This window comes from Rhinolophus sinicus, linkage group LG04 (assembly GCF_036562045.2).
Source record: "Rhinolophus sinicus isolate RSC01 linkage group LG04, ASM3656204v1, whole genome shotgun sequence".
NCBI lineage: Eukaryota > Metazoa > Chordata > Mammalia > Chiroptera > Rhinolophidae > Rhinolophus > Rhinolophus sinicus.
Window position 1 is genome coordinate 146,245,071 of NC_133754.1, and position 21,068 is coordinate 146,266,138.

At 36.0% G+C, this 21,068-nt stretch overlaps 1 protein-coding gene across 1 annotated transcript in view; it reads left to right on the forward strand.

Moving 5' to 3' along the window:
* The window catches only part of OSTF1 (osteoclast stimulating factor 1), a 46,153-nt gene extending 26,231 nt beyond the window's left edge, over window positions 1–19,922 (forward strand). Inside the window, exons 3-10 of the mRNA XM_019736664.2 lie at window positions 2,012–2,062; window positions 4,743–4,806; window positions 6,367–6,420; window positions 7,844–7,951; window positions 8,927–8,976; window positions 11,563–11,641; window positions 14,573–14,671; window positions 19,327–19,922. Coding sequence (XP_019592223.1) covers window positions 2,012–2,062; window positions 4,743–4,806; window positions 6,367–6,420; window positions 7,844–7,951; window positions 8,927–8,976; window positions 11,563–11,641; window positions 14,573–14,671; window positions 19,327–19,385 — 564 coding nt within the window. The 3' untranslated portion in view covers window positions 19,386–19,922. The remainder of the gene's footprint in view (window positions 1–2,011; window positions 2,063–4,742; window positions 4,807–6,366; window positions 6,421–7,843; window positions 7,952–8,926; window positions 8,977–11,562; window positions 11,642–14,572; window positions 14,672–19,326) is intronic.
* The last annotated feature ends 1,146 nt before the right edge of the window (window positions 19,923–21,068 follow it).

Sequence of the window (21,068 nt, forward strand, 5' to 3'; positions counted from 1 at the left end):
CTTGACTTTTGTGATTTTAGAAGGAGACCAAAACTGTAGGCAGAGGTGACTTTAGGAGGATTCATTGTTAGACATAGTGGGCAGGGTTAGCTCTTGGAGAAGTACAGAATAAGAGTGGCCCAGGACGGCTCTAAGACCAGAAAAATCTCTTCAAGGCATTGAGCTCTTTCAAAACTCCAGAAAACTTAGAGTCAACTTTAGAAAAATACTTAGTTTGAACATACATTCTTTTTTCCTTCCTTTGTTACATCCTGCTTCATTCTCCCCTCCCATCACTACTGTCACCTAAAGGAGAGAGTCAAATGGTGGTGAAATTGACAGTGAAGGCCAACCTTCCTGTTATGGGGATGACCACTGTGTATAGCTGGGACGCTATCTGTGGTCGTTAGCAAGTCCCCTTTCTGGACTCTGAGAGTGATTCAGTTTACAACAGGGAAATACGGAAAGAAATAGTTTGTTTCCCTAATCACTTTCTATATCCATCACATATTGGTAGACATATTGATCACAGATCATCAGAGCATTTTAGAGAATGATTAGAGAAAATCTTAGAGGGCTTTGCTTTTTTTCTTCTGTTTCAAATGATATTAAAGCATATGTCAGCAAGTCTTCAAGGTTCAAATAATTTTGCATAGCTTGTGCTAATCTATATGTCTAGTTACTGTAAATCAAAATATAAATGCAAGAAATGCTTCAGGAATTTGCCTTTTAAAGGAACTCAGCCATTTTTTGGTATCATTAATCATTTGCTAATTTTTATATTTGAATTTATAATGCATTTAAATATTTATATATTGTGGTTGCTTAAAGCATGATATAGCGGATATAATCTTCATTTATATTCAGGGGTAAATAATTATAATAATCATATAGATCAGCTTTGAAACTAAATAAATTACTAGTTCAGTCATATTTACTATCCTAGTCTGTGACTGAGAGAGGAGATAAATAAATGGAAAAATAAATGGATAAAATAATTTGTTTCACTAGCATAATTTTTATTTGTATGGAACAATAACTATGATCAGAAATAGCAAAGCCTCTTATTTGAAAAGTATTTTTTCAAGTAAAATTATGAAAGTAATAAAAGTAACAAAATTCGGAAAACTTTCTGCACACATTTCATGCATTATTGTGACCTTATCCTATGTGAAATTCTGTGCCCTACATTTTTCACTCAACATGACAATGTAGACATCTCTCAATGATCTGAAACTCCGACTACATCATCCTATTTATTTACAAGGTCATGCTGATAAGTGTTATCCACTGATGGGGAAAAGAAGATGTTTATTTAAAGTGCCAGGCTTTATTCAGAGAGTTTGTTGGACATTTCACTGGTCCAGGCCAGAGCACATTCTGACTGTAATCAATGACCCCTTAGAGCTGCTGATGGTCCGGACTGTCCGAGTTACTGCTTTATATCTTTCAGCTCTATAGCCTTATTAAAGGTTGAATTATTTATTAACTATTCTCACATATAAAATGCTCATTCTCTCTGAACATGAAGAGCTAGGATAATGGTTTTCTCAAAATAAGCAGATAGCAGATGTTGATATAAAAGTGTTTAAGGATTGACACCGAATCATTTAGGAGAGAGCCAAGTTTCTAGTTATTTTTCATGGTTTTAATTCTAGACATTTATCCTTTTATGAAAAACTACATAGCACCTTTTGAAATTTCTGCAAGAAAGAAGTTTTATTAATATTCTATTTTGATACAAAATCACCTGCTTTCATCATGGAAAAATGAATACAAGATGTGTGTGTGGGGTGGAATCTGTAGTTGTTATATATGTAAGTCTTTGAAGTTCATCATGGGAAAAATTCAGCTTTCTGTGTGTGTGTTAATTCATCAACAATGTTTTGTTGAGTGGTTTATATGCTGTTTTAAAACCACAATGTCTATAAGGATACTTTACCATTTGAAATCTATATAATTACCATAATTATATTTTAATTCATGAAAAAAATTACATGGAGTCAAACTTAATATATATTTTTTCTTTTAGCCAGATGAATTGTACTTTGAGGAAGGTGATATTATCTACATTACTGACATGGTAAGCCCAGCTAAAATTTTGTAATACTGTGTATGAACTAAAGATGCATAATATAAGACTATTTTGTATAGCCGTAACATTGTATATTTAAATATGTATGTATATAGAAATACATATGCTCAAATCTATTGATTTTAGCACAGTTTGTAATAGCATAAGATTAGAAATAGCCTTTATGTCCACCAAAATAGTTGAATAAACTTTGATATATTGGAGTATTATGCAGCTACAAAGAATGAGGAATATTTCTGTATACTATTGTGGAGTTATTTAAGTGAATAAAAAGCAAGATGCAAATGTGGATAGTAATGCTTTCACTTATCTAAGAAAGGGTGAGAAGATATACATATACCTGTTTACTTCAATTTAAAAGAAAAAGTCAAAAGAGAAGTCATAAAGTAAAATGTAAAAGATAGTTGCCTTTTAAAGGAAATCAGTGAGGAAAGAAAATAGAGTAGAAGACACATAGCTGGAAGATAGACTTTAAAAAAAATTATACCTTATTTTGGAGAGTTGACTTTGGAATCATGTAAATCTTGTAATCATATTAAATGTGTTTCAATTTATGTAAACTTTTGCATAGTTATACAATTAAATTAAATTGGTAAAAAGCAAACTCTGAAAATTAAAAGCAGAATAAATCAAATGAACTTAATTGTACTCCAGGTAATTGTCATAACCATATAAAGGAACTATTCCAAGTGACTTTAAAATTTAAAACTTAGCAGTTCGACTGAACATCTCTAGTAGACTATACATGAAGGACAGAAAGAACTGCCCCCCAAAATTGTAAACTGTTATTAACTACAATCTTGTTGGAGAAGTATTGGTATTGCTATTCTGAGTTAGTTACATGTGTATTGTGGTTCAGAGCAAATGAGTCATTAGATCAGTGATGTTGAAAGCTAGGATTTTCAGCCTGCAAGAAAGGATATACAGATGTAAGGTCAATGAGGGTAAGTAAAAACCCTACAACTCTGTATTTGAATTGGATATTGTATTTTATCTAAGATAAAACAAAACAAAAATATTTCCTGCTCTTCCCTTTGAAAGGGCCTAGAAAAAAATGACCAACTAAGTAATAAGTTATTTCCCATTAAAAGGAACAAGGCTCCTTTGAGAAATGTCTGGTACCAGGTTGGGGGCAGTTAAAGTACAAGAGACTCCCCAAACAGCTTGTTTTTAGAAAGCAGGGAAGCTAGGGAAGCTAACAAAGACTACTTAGGGTCACATTGGAAAGACCAAGTTGAAGAGGCTCTCACTAGCCAAAGATAGCACTATTTGAGCGGTCAATTAGGGCACCAATTCCCAAGGATCGAAACACATTTAATATGATTGAATTCATGAGTTCCTAATGATACTTCAGAACAAACATCATCGGTCACCCTGAGAGAAAGTGAGGGAACCAACTTTTTATTCAGACAACTGTTAAGGAAAATAATCAGCATGTATTCTGCCTTTTCTCTATGAACTTCATCTCTGGATAACCTGGGAGTTGATGAGGGAAAGTTTCTCTTTAAAGAGATACTCTAGTTATTTAAATGAAGAATGAGTGATAGACTGTTACCCATTTTGTAACCCCTATAAAATAATGGATCCAAATAAGCTTATCAGTGGGTACTAACTTTACAAAAAGAGAGACCACCAGACATTATGTGTCTTTTGATGGAAGAAATCTAGACCATCTATGAGGTAATCTTGCCAAAAAAATTGAATCTGAATCTAATTAAGCCTCTAGAACCAGTGACCAATTTATAGGCAATACAGGTAACAGAGGGACACATTTTTTTATAGCACAGGGATTAAACAGGCAAAATCCAGATTGTTCAAAACCCTACAGAGCAGACTGGTGTTTTCAAGTATATTGTGAAGGAGTGAAAAAAATAATGGAGGGGGAGCCTGTAGACTAAAAGAGACTTAAGATCTAATCCATCAATCATATTGTGTGACCCTTATTTGGATTCCAAATTATAGGACAACTGGAAAATTTGAGTATTGATCTACATATTAGATATTAAAAATATTGTTGAAAAAACTTGAAGCTGTAATAAAGGTATTATAATTATGTCTTTGAAAAAGTCCTTAGAGGTACATACTGAAATATTTATAGATGAAATAATATGATGTCTAGAATTCATTTCAAAATAATCTGAAGGGGAGGGAAGTTGTAGGTGGGGGTATATACTGAAATAATATTGGCCATGAGTGAATAATTCATGTAGTTGAAAATGGCTATGTGTAGCTTCATTATATTATTCATTCTACATTTGTATAGGTTTGATTTTTTTTCTATAATAGAAAGTCACCCCCAAAACAAAGATGAAATAAAGAGATCTTTAGAAAACAAAAAATCTTGAAGCTAAACGAAATTAGACTGGACAAAAGAAAAAAATTCCTATGGTCTATAAACTAAATATAATCTTTTTCTTTTTCATTTGTATTATTTCTGTTTGATTTGTTTGTTGAGGCTCTGTGATGAAGGGTATTTGATTTATTGCAGGCAGCTGTGTGAATATTTGTAGTTTAGTGATAAGGGGAATGGACATCTATAACTAGTGAATGAGGAAGCTTGATCTTTGTGACCAGGGTCAGTGGACATTTTGTAGAGCAAGTGGTTTTTAAAAAACAATTGAATGTAAACTGGATTTGGTGCCACTTAATTTAACTCTTCTTTCACCAGACTGATACCAATTGGTGGAAAGGCACCTCCAAAGGCAGGACTGGACTAATCCCGAGCAACTATGGTAAGCTTGGCCGCAGTGGCTGGACTATACTCTGCACTTTCAAGTATGTGGTTCCCGGGGTTTTCTGCTCGCAGCTGTGGCTGGGAAATCATTGGAGTTGTTGCCAATCTAGGACGTTTTCTCCTCCATGAGCCTCCTGTTAATAGAAGGGTCATAGACACCAGAGGGGCTTGAGCCTTGACTCTTTAGCTTAAGAAAATGCATTGTAGTATCCTTGAAAGAACCCAAGGAAACACTTAGGGTTTTACTTTATTCAGCTCTTAGAATATTTTTCTTTTCCTTTTTTGTTTTTGCTATTAAACTGAATCTCATGGATGGTTCTTAAAAATTTGCCCTTTCTTTTCTGATGAAGTAACCCTGCCTTGTTAATTCATGTTTGGGACAGTGATGTTCATTAACTGCATATCAGGGCAGTTTAGGGAGCTTGAGCAGTGAGATGTGGCCCCTGCTACAGAACTGCATCTGGTTGGAAGGGCCATAAAACAGATTTTCGTAGAAATTAGAATAAAGGAAAAAGAGCACAGGATTGATAAACAAGGGCCCTGGGTTCTAATCCTTTTTCTTCCACTTCCTAATAATAAGGGACCTTAGTGAAGGCTCTGAACTGCTACCTCTAGGGCTGTTTCTTCATCTGTATAATGTGAAGGTTTGAGTTAAATCGCTTTCCCTGGTTTTAGGGCCATACCATTCTGGATTTACAGACTTGAAACACTTTTAACTCCTTAGACCTTTGAAATCCCAAATATACCTCTATCGTGTACTCCATTTCTGAGGATGTGACATGGTCACACACACTGAGGATATAAAATGTTCCTCTGTTGCTTTGGATCCCCTGTAGCCAAAGGAGTGTCCAGTTACAGCCCGTTACAGAGGGTGGGGGTGGGTCTGAAGTTTTCATGTGGTCACTCCTGCCAATTCTAGTATAACAGTGAACTCACCTTCCTTGGAAGCTGGTAGGTATACTGATTGCCCTTTCTGAATTCAGGAAGCAAAATAGTTTCTTCGCACCCCACCCCTCACATGCACACACACAAGGCCAACAATTATTTTCAGCTGTCTTTCTTCATGGATGGTGTTTTTATGGAATGTAAAAATGAACATCAAATGCTTTCTTTTGCATTTTTTTTTTTTTTTTTTTTTTTTTAGTGGAGGGCACAGCTCAAAGTGGCCCATGTGGGGATCGAACCGGCAACCTTGGTCCTACCAGCACCATGCTCTAACAAACTGAGCTAACCAGCCACCCCTTCTTTTGCATTTTTGTGATTAAATTTGTTTATTAAATACTTGAATAAACTGGTGTGCAGGCCATGGATCTCTTTCTTTTGTTTATACTTCCAGCTCATTGCTGCGTTATTGTGTTAGCTTGGTTTCATTTAACACATAATTCAGCTTCTTTTAAAGCAGGAAGCATCAATTTGGTTTTCTGCTATTTTTCCCCCCTACATTAAATAAGGGAAGCTGAATTGTGGAAGGCCCTGGCACTATGGAAGCTGGGGGACTGTGAAGGCTTCAGTGAATCATTTGGTGACATTGGGTTTGCACTTTTTCTTTTCAATCTAGTGGCTGAGCAGGCAGAATCCATTGACAATCCATTGCATGAAGCTGCAAAAAGAGGTAGGTGTGATTCTTTTTTTTTATTGAGATAGTACAGTGAAGCACACAGGTTTTAATTATATAGTTTGTTGACTTTTGACAAATGGAGACACCCATGTAACCAGCACCCAGATCAAGATCTAGAACATGTTATCATCCCAGAAAGTTCCCTTCCTAGTTAAATCCCTGCCTCCCCCAGAAGCAATCTCTGTTCTGCTTTCTGTAGTCCAAGAGAGATAAATGTAATTTTAATTTTAAAATGTCAGTCAACAAACACTTTGGGTACTTTACCTCCCCCCGTGCTCAGTGGTGAGTGGAAAGGCATGGTCTGTTATTCCCAGAGCTCAAAGTCTGGAACGGGAGAGATGCGTGTAACAGAATAAGATGGTGTGATAAGTACAGCAGTGAAGTGTGTTTACTATGAACAGGCTAGAGAGGCTAGAATGAGTAACAGGAAGGCAGGAGGGTGGGGCCTTCTTGGGAGTACAGCGTTTAGGAGTGTTGATACTGTGCAAGTGTATATGTAAGGCTAGAGTTGGGGAGGGAGGGAGCAGCAGGATGGGCCTTCCTGGGCCTTTATCCTGTAGGTCAGTGGTTCTCCACTGAGGGTAATTCCTCCTTCCACACGCCTGGACATTTGGCAGTATCTGGAGACATTTTGACTGTCATGACTGGGGATAAGCGACTGGCACCATTTGGGTAGAGGCTGGGGACGTGCTAAATATACTACAGTGCATGGGACAGCCCTTATAACAGAGAATTCTCCAACCCCAAATGTCAATAGGGCTGCTGTTGAGAAACTGCAGTAGATAATGGGGAGTTTTTGCAAGACCTCGGTGAGGTCTCCTTCATTCTGCTTTAGATCTTTTTGAAATCTGAACATGCAAAAGGAAATTATTGGTTTAGGATTGTGCATAAGTAGAACTATGAAATTGACATTTAAAACATTTTTTGTGAATTAGATATTTAGGGCATTAACCAGAGGATTTTAAATCACTAGTTATACTTTAACATATAATAACAGCAGCTTTGAATAGGTTATTTAGTATTTTTTTTCTTGTAAGACCTTAAAGTGCATTTTAAATATAGATATGAGTAGTGTCTGCTTGTTCTTAGGTTTGACTGTTTTTTCCCCAGGTTCCAGGAATTCACAGAGAAAAAAAATATATATATATATTTTTTCAGAGTAAAAATAACTTAAGTAGACCCATTTAGTCAACTCTTCCCATAAACCTGCCATTAAAAATTGATGTTAATGCTTTCCATTAATAAACTGGAAGTAAAAAATGTACCATAATAAATGCATTATTGGGCAGGTCTTAATTTCAGATCTGCTGATTAATCCATTGCAAATGGAAATTTATGCAGGATGAAATCGATTGAAAAGCAAAACAAAAAACAAAACCCTTTTTCTTCTGTTTTCATAAATGTAAAATTTTTTCAGGCAACTTGAGCTGGTTGAGAGAGTGTTTGGACAACCGAGTCGGTGTTAATGGCTTAGACAAAGCTGGAAGCACTGCCTTATACTGGGCTTGTCACGGGGGTCACAAAGGTATTACATTTTGTTTGTTACCATAAATGTCTGTGCTACTGAAAAATGTGCTTCATCTAAGGGGTCAGATTTACAGAAGTGAAATAAAAAATGGGTTCTTCTTTTTAAATCCTTTGGAACATCAGCCAAAAGCCTTGTTCCTGGAAGCTTTGTAAAACAGTAGGTAGAATGTGATCAGTCAGCCTTGCTACAGGACTTCTTTCACTTGAAAGAGTGGAAGCTTCTTTTCCTCAATCAGACCTGGAAAAGTTACAGGAGAACAACAGTGATATAAAAACAAACCCGATTATCTAATCTTATAGAAGAAAGGGGCAGAATTGATTCCTCTAGCTTAGCTTTTCCCATGATATGCTTTTATGTTTTACATTTTAAGTCTAATGCAAACTGTTAGATTCAGGAAAAAGCATTTGCTTGAGTTAGTGATTTAGTTGATAACTTTCTATGTTATAATCAATTGTAATAATGGCAAATGGACTTTCTAGATGTATTTCAGCCTGGCCAAAAATGCACCACACCCAATCTCTTTCTGCCTCTCTCTATAACACACACACACACACACACACACACACACACACACACACACGCAAAATAATTCCAAGAATGAGAAACAAAGAACCCAACAAATTAAATAGCATAGCTGAAGGGAAATTTATGGTTGTCTCCCAAAAGAAACCCATATTATTTTAGCTAATAAATACAAATTAGTAATATAAATATTAAGTATCATAGCTAATGTAAATTTTTTTAATAATAGATGTCATGTGAAAATGCAAAAACTGAATTATTTGAAAAAAAATCCCTGAGTAATACTGTTAGAGTCTTAAGTCTTTTATTTACATAATATTTGAAAAATTTTGTTGTAAGGATTTTCTTGAAGATTCTTCTAAGAATCTTCCTTTTAAAACTTATTATTTGTAGTCTTGTTAGACTTTTACTTCGCATTCTTAAAAAATATCTTTTCTGTTTGAATTTCAGATATAGTAGAAATGCTATTTACTCAACCAAACATCGAACTGAACCAACAGGTGAGACTGCTTACATGGAAGTGATTTAACACTCATGCCTTGTTCTCTCTCTGTGACTTGTGGGTATGAAAAATCACATCTTAGTGTCTTGAACTGACCTTTTCCCATTTATTGTCTTTCATTTAAATTTTTAATCAAAATGTTACAAGCACATAGTTTAAAAAATAATAATTATTATACTAAAGTTCAAATTGTATAAAATTATTATTATTCTAAAGTTCAAATTGTATAAAGCCCAAAATGCCTACTGTGCTCCTCGTATGTTATCACTTTCGGCTTTTAGCTCTTTCTTCTTACCTGATGTTACTAAGGAAACTGTCTCATAATTTATCATCTCCATGTGTATTTTGAAATCCTATCTGATAGGCGAAGGTTTAAGCTTGTCAGCTGCCCAACTCTCGTCTTCCAGCACCCAGCACCCCACCTTGCCTCCTCTGGTCCTCCCATTGTATCATGTCATAATTTGTGGTTATATTGTAGAACTTTTATGTTTTTGTACTTCCTGACATTTATTAGCTTCTTTTTTTTGTATCTCACAAAAACTCCTATACTGTTTTATATTCTCATGACATATTTTCTCAAAATGTGTAACATCATCAATTGCTTTCTTTTTCTCCCTGGAATCCTACTTCTTGAAGCTCTCCATTCTCAGGTTTGATGCCATTTTGATTCCCATTCTTTTGTGTGTGATCTGCTTTTTCTTTTGATTGGAATCTTTAACTTTGGCATTCTAAAATTTCACAGTGATGAGCTTTTGTGTGGATCTTTTTGTGGTGAGCTTTCTCAGCCCGGAAAAATATCTTGTATTATTTCTTTTATAGTCTTTATGACCAGTTTTTTGACCATTTTCTTTGTTCTTTGGTTTTGAATGCCCATGTTGGACCTCTTAGGTTGAATCTCAAATTTTCTTAGTTTTTCTGAGATTTTTCTCACCTTCATCTTTGTTTTATTTTGGTTACCTTTTTAATTCTCCAGAGCTCCGTGTTAGTTTTCTATTGCTATGTAACAAATTACTACAAACATAGCAACCTAAAATAGCACCCACTTACCTTACACTTTCTGTAGGCCAGAAGTCTGGCCATGGCATAGATGGATTCTCTGCTCAGGTCTCCCCGGCTGGAATCAAGGTATTGGCTAGAGCAGAGTTCTCATCTGGAGCGCACATCCTATTCCAAGCTCATTCAGGTTGCCAGGAGAATTGAGTTTCTTGTACCTGTTAATGTGCCCCTCAGCTTTCAGAGACCACCCTTCTTCTTAGGCAGTTCACAACATGGCTGTTTGCTTTCCTCCTCAAGGGCAGCAGGAGACTGTGTCTCTAACACTATACCTTTTTTTTGGAAATGGCACACCTGATTAGGTTAGGCCCACCCAGTATAATCTCCCTTTTTTATGAATTCAACATCAACTGATTAGAAACCCAGCTGTGGGAGTGATATTCTGTTATAGTCACTGGTCTCACCTATACTCAAGGGGAGAGAATTACACAGGGGTTGTGTGCCAGGGGCAGGGGTCTTAGGGACCATCTTAGAATTCTGTTTACCCCAAGCTCTTTCTTTTACTCTGATTCTTATCTTTCAATAGCATCTTTCTCATATTTCATCATGCAATATAATCTTGTATCGCTGATATGTTAATTATAGCTTTTTAAAACATTTTCTGCTATTCTCTTTTTCCTCAGAGATTCATTTATTTTGTTTGTTTTGGTCTTTTCGCAATATGGGAGACTTTCTCCAAATACCTAGTGTCTTTGTTTATCTATTCATACTTAAGTGTTATTGGAAGCTCTGTGTCCTTGTGGGTCTTGTTGGCTGGTGGGTTTTCCACAGGGTGAAGTGGTGAGGTCTTGGCTGTTTTTCTGGGTTGTCCCCAGATGCCAGTATGAGTACCCACTCCCTCTCCTGCATGTGGGGCTGTTCAGCTTCACCAGAGAAGTAACCTCCAGCCTCCTGCTTGGGGGTACATGCTAGACTGTACACACTGAAGCAGGAGGGTAGGTAAAGGCCTCTGGGAGAGTGGTCTTACTGCTCAGTTTGTAGGTTTTTCACCTACCCCCTGCTTTCAGTTCCTGACCTTATTGCACCTTCTCTTGTACCTAGAGCTTGGAAACTATCTGGTTAATTTCTTGACAGGGTAATTCTACCACCTGTACTGGCTCATCTGGCAGCAGGGAGAGAAGCAGGTGATCTGGGGTTCTGGGATTACTCCTTATAAACACTTTCACCCAGTACCCTTGTTTTCACCCCCATGCCTCATTCCTGCTCGAGTGTCTCCTGGCATCTCCAGTTCCCAATTCATGCTAGATTTCTGTGGGGGCAAATGTGCTTGCTTCCTCCTGGGGTCTTCCTCTGCGGGCATCTGGACTTCCACTTGTGATCTGCCACGGCAGTTTCTGCTCCAACATCCCATTCCATCTCCCAGAACGACTCCTCTCTCATCTCTTGAGTCTCCTATCCCTCATTGAAATTTTACATGATTTTATAACTTTGTTCTCATTTTAGGTTTACTTAGAATAAGCCTAAATTCATGTGTATTTTCAGACTGCCCTCTCTTTTAAAAAAATGCTACTTTCTCTTTTTATCACAATAGAACAAGTTGGGAGACACAGCTTTGCATGCTGCTGCCTGGAAGGGTTATGCAGATATTGTCGAGTTGCTTCTGGGAAAAGGTAAAGTGTGTGCTGAGTTTATCTGGTCTTTGCTTACCCTGAAAAATAGGCTACATCCAATTATACCATTTGAAAGAGTAGAAAGATAATAGTCTCTTTATGCTCCTTATATTAAAACTGGGGTTTTAACCTCGACTCTGTCTGTATCACAGAGTTATTATGCTAAGATGAAACTATTCTGGTGATTTGTGTAAGTTTTTAATTTTAAATTAAAACCTTGACAAGCCTCAAAATTATATATATTAATTTTAGTAAGAACTTACTGTACATTTCTGCAGAACTAAAGGGCCTTAGAAGGAAGGGGTGTGTGTGTGTGTGTGTGTGTGTGTGTGTGTGTGTGTGTGTGTACATACATGTACACATAGAAGAGATCCTCTCTGAGAAAGCTGTATGGGTAAAGTTGCTAAGGCCCCTGCTCTCACAGGAAAGCCTTGATATAGAAGAAAGACTGCTGTGACTGCAGTGTCTTGCTTTGAACTGAGCAGATGCTAGATGTACAGAGAATGAAAGAAAATCTCTTGATTCCTGTTTTTACATAAGTCAGAGGGAACAGTGATATCATAGACAGACCATCTATCAATCCATTTGTCCCACAGATATTTAACCCTTACAGAGGGCCAGGCATATCACCCCATAGTACACCCTGGTTCAGAAGGCTGTAATATAAGATGCTTGAGTCCCCGAGCCACATGTTATATGGACTCACAATTATTAGGGCTCCTCGGAGGATTGTTGTGGGATATATTAGAGGAAATATTTTTGATTTAAAGTATGTTGATAATGTAAACTTTAGGTCTAAGAGATCAGATACTCTGGGCACCACTGTATTGGCCCCCCTGCCGCCCAAAGGTTATGCTGAGAGCTATGCCGTCTGCTATGGCAGCCACTGGCCACATGTGCTCCTGAGCCCTTGAAATGAGACTATTCTGAACTGAGATGTGCTGTAAGTGTAAAATGCACCCCAGATTTTGAAGACTTAGTAAAAAAAATATAAACTGTCATAATAATTTTTATAATGGTTACATGATAAAGTGATAACATTTCAGATATACTGGGTAAAATAAAATATTAAAATGAATTTTACTTTTGGAAAATGTGGACACTAGAAAATTGAAAATTACATATATGGCTCACACTGTATTCTTACTGGGCAGCGGAGATTAAGAGGGACACAGGAAATGGTTGTTTCTTCTCTAGCATGACCGTCTCTGAACATTTCCTGTTCTAACAGAAATCATGTTTACGAGTTCAAAAGTGTAATTTAATGTAAAATATAATTAGTCCCAGAACTATTAACCCTCAAAATTTTTGTACTATAGCACAATGAGAGAATGAGGTTTTCCATATAACCCTAACTGTGGATAGATCTAATTCTGTTCAGGAGAAAGATTTTCACACACGATTGCCATATTCCTAATTAAACATACTGTTTTTTCCGACTCAATATTTTTGTTCCTTTAAGTTTTAGGACATTTATTTTGTGTTTGTTGAAGAGGATATGGTTGCAAAGAAAATGGTATTCTCATACACTGTGGCAGAAAGTTTAAATTGGTAAAGCCTTCTTAGTAGCTAGCAGAATTAAAAATGTACATATTCTTACATTTCAGCACTACTTCTAGGAAACCATCCTTCAGAAATATATATAAATAGAGATATTGTTCTAAGAGGCAGTATTGTTTGTGATAATGAAAAATAGGAGTAGCCTAAATGCCACTCAATAGAGGATTGATTAAATAATATTTGGAACATCCACAAAATGGAATACTAATAAACATTTAAATAGATTGAATTATAAGTACGCGTACTACTAAGGAGTATCATTATAGATTGTTAAGTTGAAAAAAAATCTTGGGGTCAAAAGGTACAAACTTCCAGTTATAAAATAAGTCCTGGGGATGTAATGTATAGCATGGTGACTAGGGTTAGTACTGTATTTCATATTTGAAAGTTGCAAAGAGACTAGATCTTAAAAGTTCTCACATTAAAAAAAATTTGTCACTATGTATGTATGTATGGTGAAGGATGTTAACTAGACTTACGATCATTTCACATTATATACAAATACCGAATCATTATGTTGTATACTTGAAACTAGTATCTGTCAATTGTGCATCAATTACAAAATCAAGTTACAAGATCAATACATGTAGTATGATTTTGTGTGTATGTAATATGTCTGTGAATGCATTCATGCATGTAAGGGAGACGAAACTGATGCCCACTTGTTGGGAATGGTTACCTTTGGAGAAGGTTGAAAATGGGGAAGGATGGGGTTTGTTGGGGGATGAAATGGTACATATGCTTTTGTTCAGCATACTTCTGTATGTTTGAATCTTTAATGATGAGAATGAATTCATGACTTATGATGTGACTTAACAATAAAGAGAAGGAAAAAAGTAGAAGATAGGCTACAGGAACTATGAATTAATTGCGTCTGGGTTTTATTATGTTACTATTCTGCTAATTTGCATGAGAGTATACTTACAGAGATAAAAATATTAATCCCCTTGAGCTCATCCTCCATGGTCTTTTCTAAAGACCTTGAACAGAAAAAGAGGCAAAGGGCATATTGAATTTAATCTCCAAATACTCATGCTGAGGCACATGTAGCTATTGGGGTCTGATTTAAGATTTACCATAGAGATGGTAAACTCACTGAAAAGTTCACATGAAATTCTATAGGGACTCAAAGGGAAAGCTATATTTTGATTGTGCATAATTATCACAGGTGCAGCAACAAGCTCCCTGATTAAAGATGCCAAATACACTATTATGGTTTTGAGAAAGATTTTCTGCTTTGAAAAAGCTTATTACTTCTGGGCCAGAAAGGTTCTCCAGTTTTGCCAAAAGTGATTAGTTTTGGTGGAAGGAGGATTGGCTGCTACTATAGTCTTCAAAAACATCTAATTTACTTTTGTTGTGTTGGGGAAGGTGCTAGGACAGACTTAAGAAACAATGAGAAGAAGCTGGCCCTGGACATGGCTACTAATGCTGCCTGTGCAACTCTCCTGAAAAAGAAACAGGGAACAGGTATTTGGATTTAACCCATCTTTCTCCTATGATGCCATCATGACTAAGATTTATCAACTTAATATTGGGGGGGAAATTTTTTTAATAAACTCTTCAGGTGTTTCTGAAGTTAGATTTTATATCTTTGGTCTAAATCAGAACCTCTGACACAGAAGAATACCCTCATGCAAACAAAATTGAAGACACATTTATCTTTTACAAATTTTTGTTTATTTCCTTTGTTTTTTACAATCAGATTCTAATCACCTTGCTTTCCATTACACAGTCCTTATCAGAGAATCATGGTCTCTATCGCCTCTTTTCAGATATGTTTTTCCATGAGTGGTTATCTCTAAACATGTTTTAAATTAAGCACTTAACAGCTCCATGATTATATTTTGTTTCTATTTTAAATGAGGGTATCACTAAAGTATAATCTAAATTATCCTTGACTTTGCAAACATTTTGGCATTTATTTATAGTACTAGGGGTGGTGTTTAAAGATGAAGTTTAGGTGTACATTCTTAAAGATAAAAATAGCTATTGATGTGGGAGAATAGGTTTGAAAAAAATGAAAAGTGTGTGTGTTTGTTTTGAAAAGGTGTTAAAGAAAAGGTGTTAAACACGCCTGCGTTATTCATGATTCATGAGACCGGATGTTTATTAGCCTATTGACTGTGTCCCCCCAGAATCATTCTAAGGTAGTGATTCCTGAAAGAAATGCTGGGAGGGTGTGTCTTGAACTCTTCTTGCCGAGGGAGGTCTCAGAAATATCGTCCTCACCTATCATCAAATTCCCATCATAGCTCTCTGCACGAATCTATTTTTCCTTTTAGTCCTTTATTGCAGATATGTATTTGTTCCAGCTTCTTATTTCTTTTATTAATAACTTCAGTTCAGATATATAGTGTAAACCATTAAGAAGTTTGGGACTCCTTAATTATTTAAGCCATGATTCCTCACTGGCAGAGCAAATCTTTCTTTAATTACGTATACATACATGGAATAGATTCTACTGAGTGAGAAAGTGCTTACCATCTGAGTGCTGCTCCCCAGCTCTATTTTGACTGAGAAGCTATATTTGCAGCCATGTGGGAGAGACGCTTTTACTTAAAGTGCACCTCCTGCTCCTTGCTGTCTTAGTTGGGTCACAAAGCTGAACTGTGGCCTAACTTCCTTTTTCTGCCACTGACTTCCTGTTGCTGTATGGGTACCTTCAGAATGTGCTGACTGCGGAAGAAGGTTTCTCACGAGCTGAAGGTTATCAGAATCTTGTGCATAGTATGAGCTTGATGGTGATAGGCAAGGAAAATATCCCACCTGCTCAGACCACTGAGAGCTGCACCCAGAGGGCACGACATGAGCAGCTGGAGCTGGCAGAGGCAGGTGGCAAATTCTTCTCTTTATCGCTCACCTTCGTGGTCTTTTTAAATTGGCACTAGGAGTTTGGGTGCTCCTCTTTTTGTCTCTTCACTTCAAGGGTTGTTAGTCTGCCCTCCTAAATTTGTACTGATTAGATAATGGATTCACTAAAGAGGTTATCTTGGGGACTGGCACACAGAGCCAAGAAATGAATTTTTGTGTTTCGATTTTCATGTTACCCTTTTCTCTGTTTTTTTCTTGCTTTATTCTCCCAATCATCCAGTTTAAAAAGTTTTAATTTGTGTTTTGATCCTAGTTGGAATGAGAATTTGAATATTGGGCCAGATAGCTAATTACCAGCATGAACTCTAAGCTAGAAAAGTTATATTCTGGTATTGTTGTCCCCTTTGAAAAGCACAGTGTGGATTTCTTAGAGGGACAAAATAATTCATTTGTTGTATTTACCATGAAAAATGTATAGGGATGGGTTCAGGGTCATATTTGAAGGTTGAGCTCTTAAATTTTTTTCCAATTTTTAAAAATCAGGGTATAATTTACATTGAGTGCATAAATCCAAAGTGTACAGCTTGATGAATTTTCTTATTCTTTTTTTTTTACTGTTCTTACACTTATTTGCCACAACTCAGATCAAGATAGAGAAAATTTCCCATATTCCAGAAGCGTCCCTCACCATCCTTGCTTCTCTCACAATAGAGTAGCTTTTCCTGTTCCTGAACTTTGATATAAATGGAATCAACCAGTATGTACTTTTTTGTGTCTAACTTCTTTCACTTAACTATTGCTATGAGATTTATCCATGTTATTGTGTTTATCCTTCCACCATTTATTTATTTATTGTCTGTCTGTGTTTTAAGTGCTGGTGCTTGATTTGGAATGTGTAAGTCCAGGGCAGTGAGATTGAGGAAAAAAAGTAAGGTTAGGGGAGGATGAGAAGCGCTGCTGGGAGATACATTACTGTGCTGTCATGCTCCAACACAGGCTGTGAAGAGATACAGCTCATCACTGCATTTGTCCGTATGCGACACTGTGCCTCCGACCAGTCCATGAAAGGAAGGAAGGAGAAGGAATCTGTTTGCCTCGCTCATTTCCAGCTCTTGATTTCCATTCAGTCAGAGTTTGCACCATGGCAAGTCATCTTTCCCTTACTGACAGAAGAAATGAGGTTAAAACAAAGTGCAGAAGTAACCATTGAAGGACAAAGCTCAAATATCGCAAACACAGGATTGTAGTAACGAAGAAGGGGAAATAGCTTTGCTGTTTCCTTTTGTCTTTAGCTTAAAAAGCTGCTTTTACCACGTGGACAGCCAGTCCTGAAGTTCATGGTGTAGAACAAAATGTGTTTCTCCAAGGTCTCCAGAACTCCTTTTCAGAAGAATGGAGTGGAATATAGTCAATCTGGGGACTTCTAATAGTTTGGAAGTGAAATCATTGAGGTTTGAGTCTGTCCTGCTTACATCCACTTGTTCTTTTTCTTTCTCTTGTATAAGATAATTGGTTTCTACTTCACTTGTACCAACTCTCCCATGTCCCTTCCTTTTTCTCAATAATCATTTTCCTGAACTTGGAAAGACTCTTAAAAAAACTATAATATCATTAACACACTTAAAATTAATAAGGCTAACTATGATCAAATATCTTGTCATAGTCCAGATTTGCTATTTTTCTTATACCTGTTTGTTTATTGTTTGCTTACTTATTTATCTACATATTTAGTTACAGTTTCTTTAAGTCAGGGTCCAAATCAAGTCAGTGTCTAATTGATAGGTATGTCTCTTAGCTTTTTTAAAAATCAATGTTTCCCTTCCCTTTCCTCTTCTCCCATTTTTAGCCTTGTAATTTATTTGTTAACGAGACTGGGTAAGTTACCTGAATTTTCCAGTGTAGACATTGCATGTATGCACCCCCATGGTATTGTTTCTTATGTTCGGCTGTTCTGTATATTTTTGTCAATTGGTGTTTTTTAGATCTAGAGGTTTGATTAAATGTAGATTTTATTAATTTGTCTGTCTACCTTAGGGGAGACTAATTCATAAAGAAAATCATGTTCTTCCATTAGAGGCACATAATATTTAGTTATCACTCTTCCTGTGATATTAGCATCCATTGATGACCATTATGTAGATCTATTATTTCACTAAGGGTTGCAAAATGGTGATATTCTAATTCTGTTACTGCTGAAACACTCTATAAAGAAAAATTTCTCCTCATCAACTGTTTGGTTACCCATAGAGATAGTTAATTTAGCAGAAGCAGAACAAAGGCTTGGTTTTTGCCATTTATTTGAGAGTTTTCAAATGTGCTGGTTCCCTATTATTCTCCAAAGGGAACCAATGAATTCCCTTTGGTGTGTGCTGAAATATTTGATGAGTTTTGTCCTTTCTGATTATCTTTATGGATAGCCCATCTTTGGGTAGTGGAGGCCTCTTTAGATTGGATCCTTAACCCTGAGGTTCCAGGTCCATCTTTTACATTTGCTGTCTGAGACTTGAAATTAGTCATATCTCCAATGAGCTATGGAGATACACTATTTAGAGACCATGATCTGGGTGTGGTAACAGATGTTTAATATACTCTAACAATGTGCTTATACTTACATTTCAATTTTCCCTAAAATTATACCTTAGTGTAACCTGCTACTATAGAAATTTGACTAGAGAGTTGAGTAGGTGAACAGTTAAAGATCAGATGTCTTTCTTTTGAACCATGTTCAAGATTGATTTTACATTTGATGAGGTTTAGCTCTTTCTATTTCAAAACTTTTATTTATTTTTCATTTTAGTCTTTTGCTTCTGGGTATACTTTATTTATTAGTGTTTTCTAAAATGAAACTGAAGCTTCTGTGTTTTCATTCTCTTTTCCTTTTTTCCCCTTATTAATTATCTTTCTACCCAGGGACCTCGACTTCAGGTCAGGCTGTAGACTGTTGATGGACCACTATGTGTGCACTTGTCATTGGGAGAGGAGATTGGAAGCTTAGTTATCAGAGTGGAGGGGCTTCTGGTGTGTTCCACATTGGTCATTGTGCATTTTGTGTGAGATAGAGTAATGGTACCTTAGTACTACACACTTCACTTTTCTACATGTCTAAAGAACATGTATTTGTCAGCCTCTGTGGTAGCAGATACTGAACAGTTAGGCTGAAAAGCAGAAGTTGAAAAAGACCCTTTGGGAAAGGACAACCCCTGGGTCTGAAGGAAGATGACAACTTGTGAATTGTCAGGAGCTTTGAAAGTGAAGCAAAATCCAAGCAATTTGTAATTTCTCTCTTTTGCTTTCTCCCCCATTTTTTTTAGATGCCGTTCGAACATTAAGCAATGCTGAAGAGTATCTTGATGAAGATGATTCAGATTAATTCCCTTCCGGAGCTTTAAGAGCTAAAACTTCTGTTGCTTTTGCCATTCCAAAACCTTGTCTTTGCCAGAAGAGTGTTGGTAACTGTTTTTAAAAGAAGTCTGTATGAACGTGGCAGTATTGCACTATGTTTGAGTAGAACATGTAAATGAGTAGTTTTCACCTTTGTTTTGCCAATAAGTGACTGGATACTTTGCAGTATAAAGTACATTTTTGTTCACTAGGGTAGAACAAGAAGAGATTATTTCTATTTATCAAGCTTAAATAATTTTAAGAATTTATTTCTTTAAAAAAATCAAGATTTTTTTTTTTTTTTTTTTTTTTTTAGTTAAAGTTCTTTACCTCAAGGATCGAGATGTTTTGAATGGATTTTTCAAGGGGGGAAATGATTATTATAATAATAAACCAAAAGACTTAACAGAAACTTGTCAGCTATTCTGACAAAAATAAACATTTTAAGAGACTTTATTCCTTTTGTCTGTTTTTCTGATATCACTCTTTGCTGGTAAATAAATAAAGCTTTGTATGTTTATATTTAGGTAAAGACTGATTTTATTTTTTATTATATTTTGTATTTATTAGCACAGAAGAATCATAACAACCAAATTTCCATTTAACTTATCTGCTTTGATTAAAGTCAAGACAATAATCATTGAAAAGATAGATATCTAATAAAATACACAACATCAGTAATTATGAGACTTTCAGTTTTATCTCCAAGGTTATACTTAGTGTAAAGAAATCCAGCAACTCATTACAGTTTGGTTAAGGTTTGAAAGATTTAAAAAAAAATGATTTCCTTATTATGGAAGGTGCCATAGTTTTCCATAATGGAGTAGCCAGGATTTTTTGCCTTCAGTTTTTCACTTTGATAACATTTGTTTTTTCAAAGCATAGCTCTAGCTCATAATGATTCAGATTCTTTTGCTAAAACATCAATTGACATTGCAGGGAGCCTTCTGTACTACTGAAGTGACACTTCATTTGAGATTCTTATTTTGTATCACTATGGTGATGATATTTATAATGTTGTGGCCAATGGCATTTGTCCAGATTCCAGGCACTAGGCCCACGAGGATATTTTGCAAGAAGACTTCGATACTAATTTCAAAAAACACATTGATGAAGAGAAGGAAATGTTTGAAGAAGGAAGTGGGTTAGCTCAGGAAATGAATAACTGCCTCTATAAGATTTTCCTCTGTCTGTGACTGTTTGGCTTTTCTCTCTGTGGGTGCCTTGAGAAAGGATACCCTGAGAAACCTGTTTTAGGTCTTTCAAAATTACCCCAACTAAATTTTAGTAGAAGGAAATCTGTATAAGCAACGACAGCAAAGGATGAGCACAAGAGCTGAAATTAATAAAAAAGGGTATTTTATTCTCCAAACAAATATGTTTTTAAATGTACGTTAAATATTTGTATTTCTTCATAAGCATAAATTTGAAGATATGAAATAATTGTTGAAATTATATCTGTTCTCTCAGAACTTTTAAGGATTTGTTCTTTAAAATGGGATTTGTGCCATAACAGAAAGCTTTTGGAAATCTCTAGTTTTTTGTCCCAGTATACTGTGGGCCTGGGGTAATTAGAATAGATGCCAATTAAACACTCTTAATTTTTTAACATGGGTAGAGATAATACAGTTTGCATGAATATAGGTAATTTTTATGAAAATACTCTGTGCTC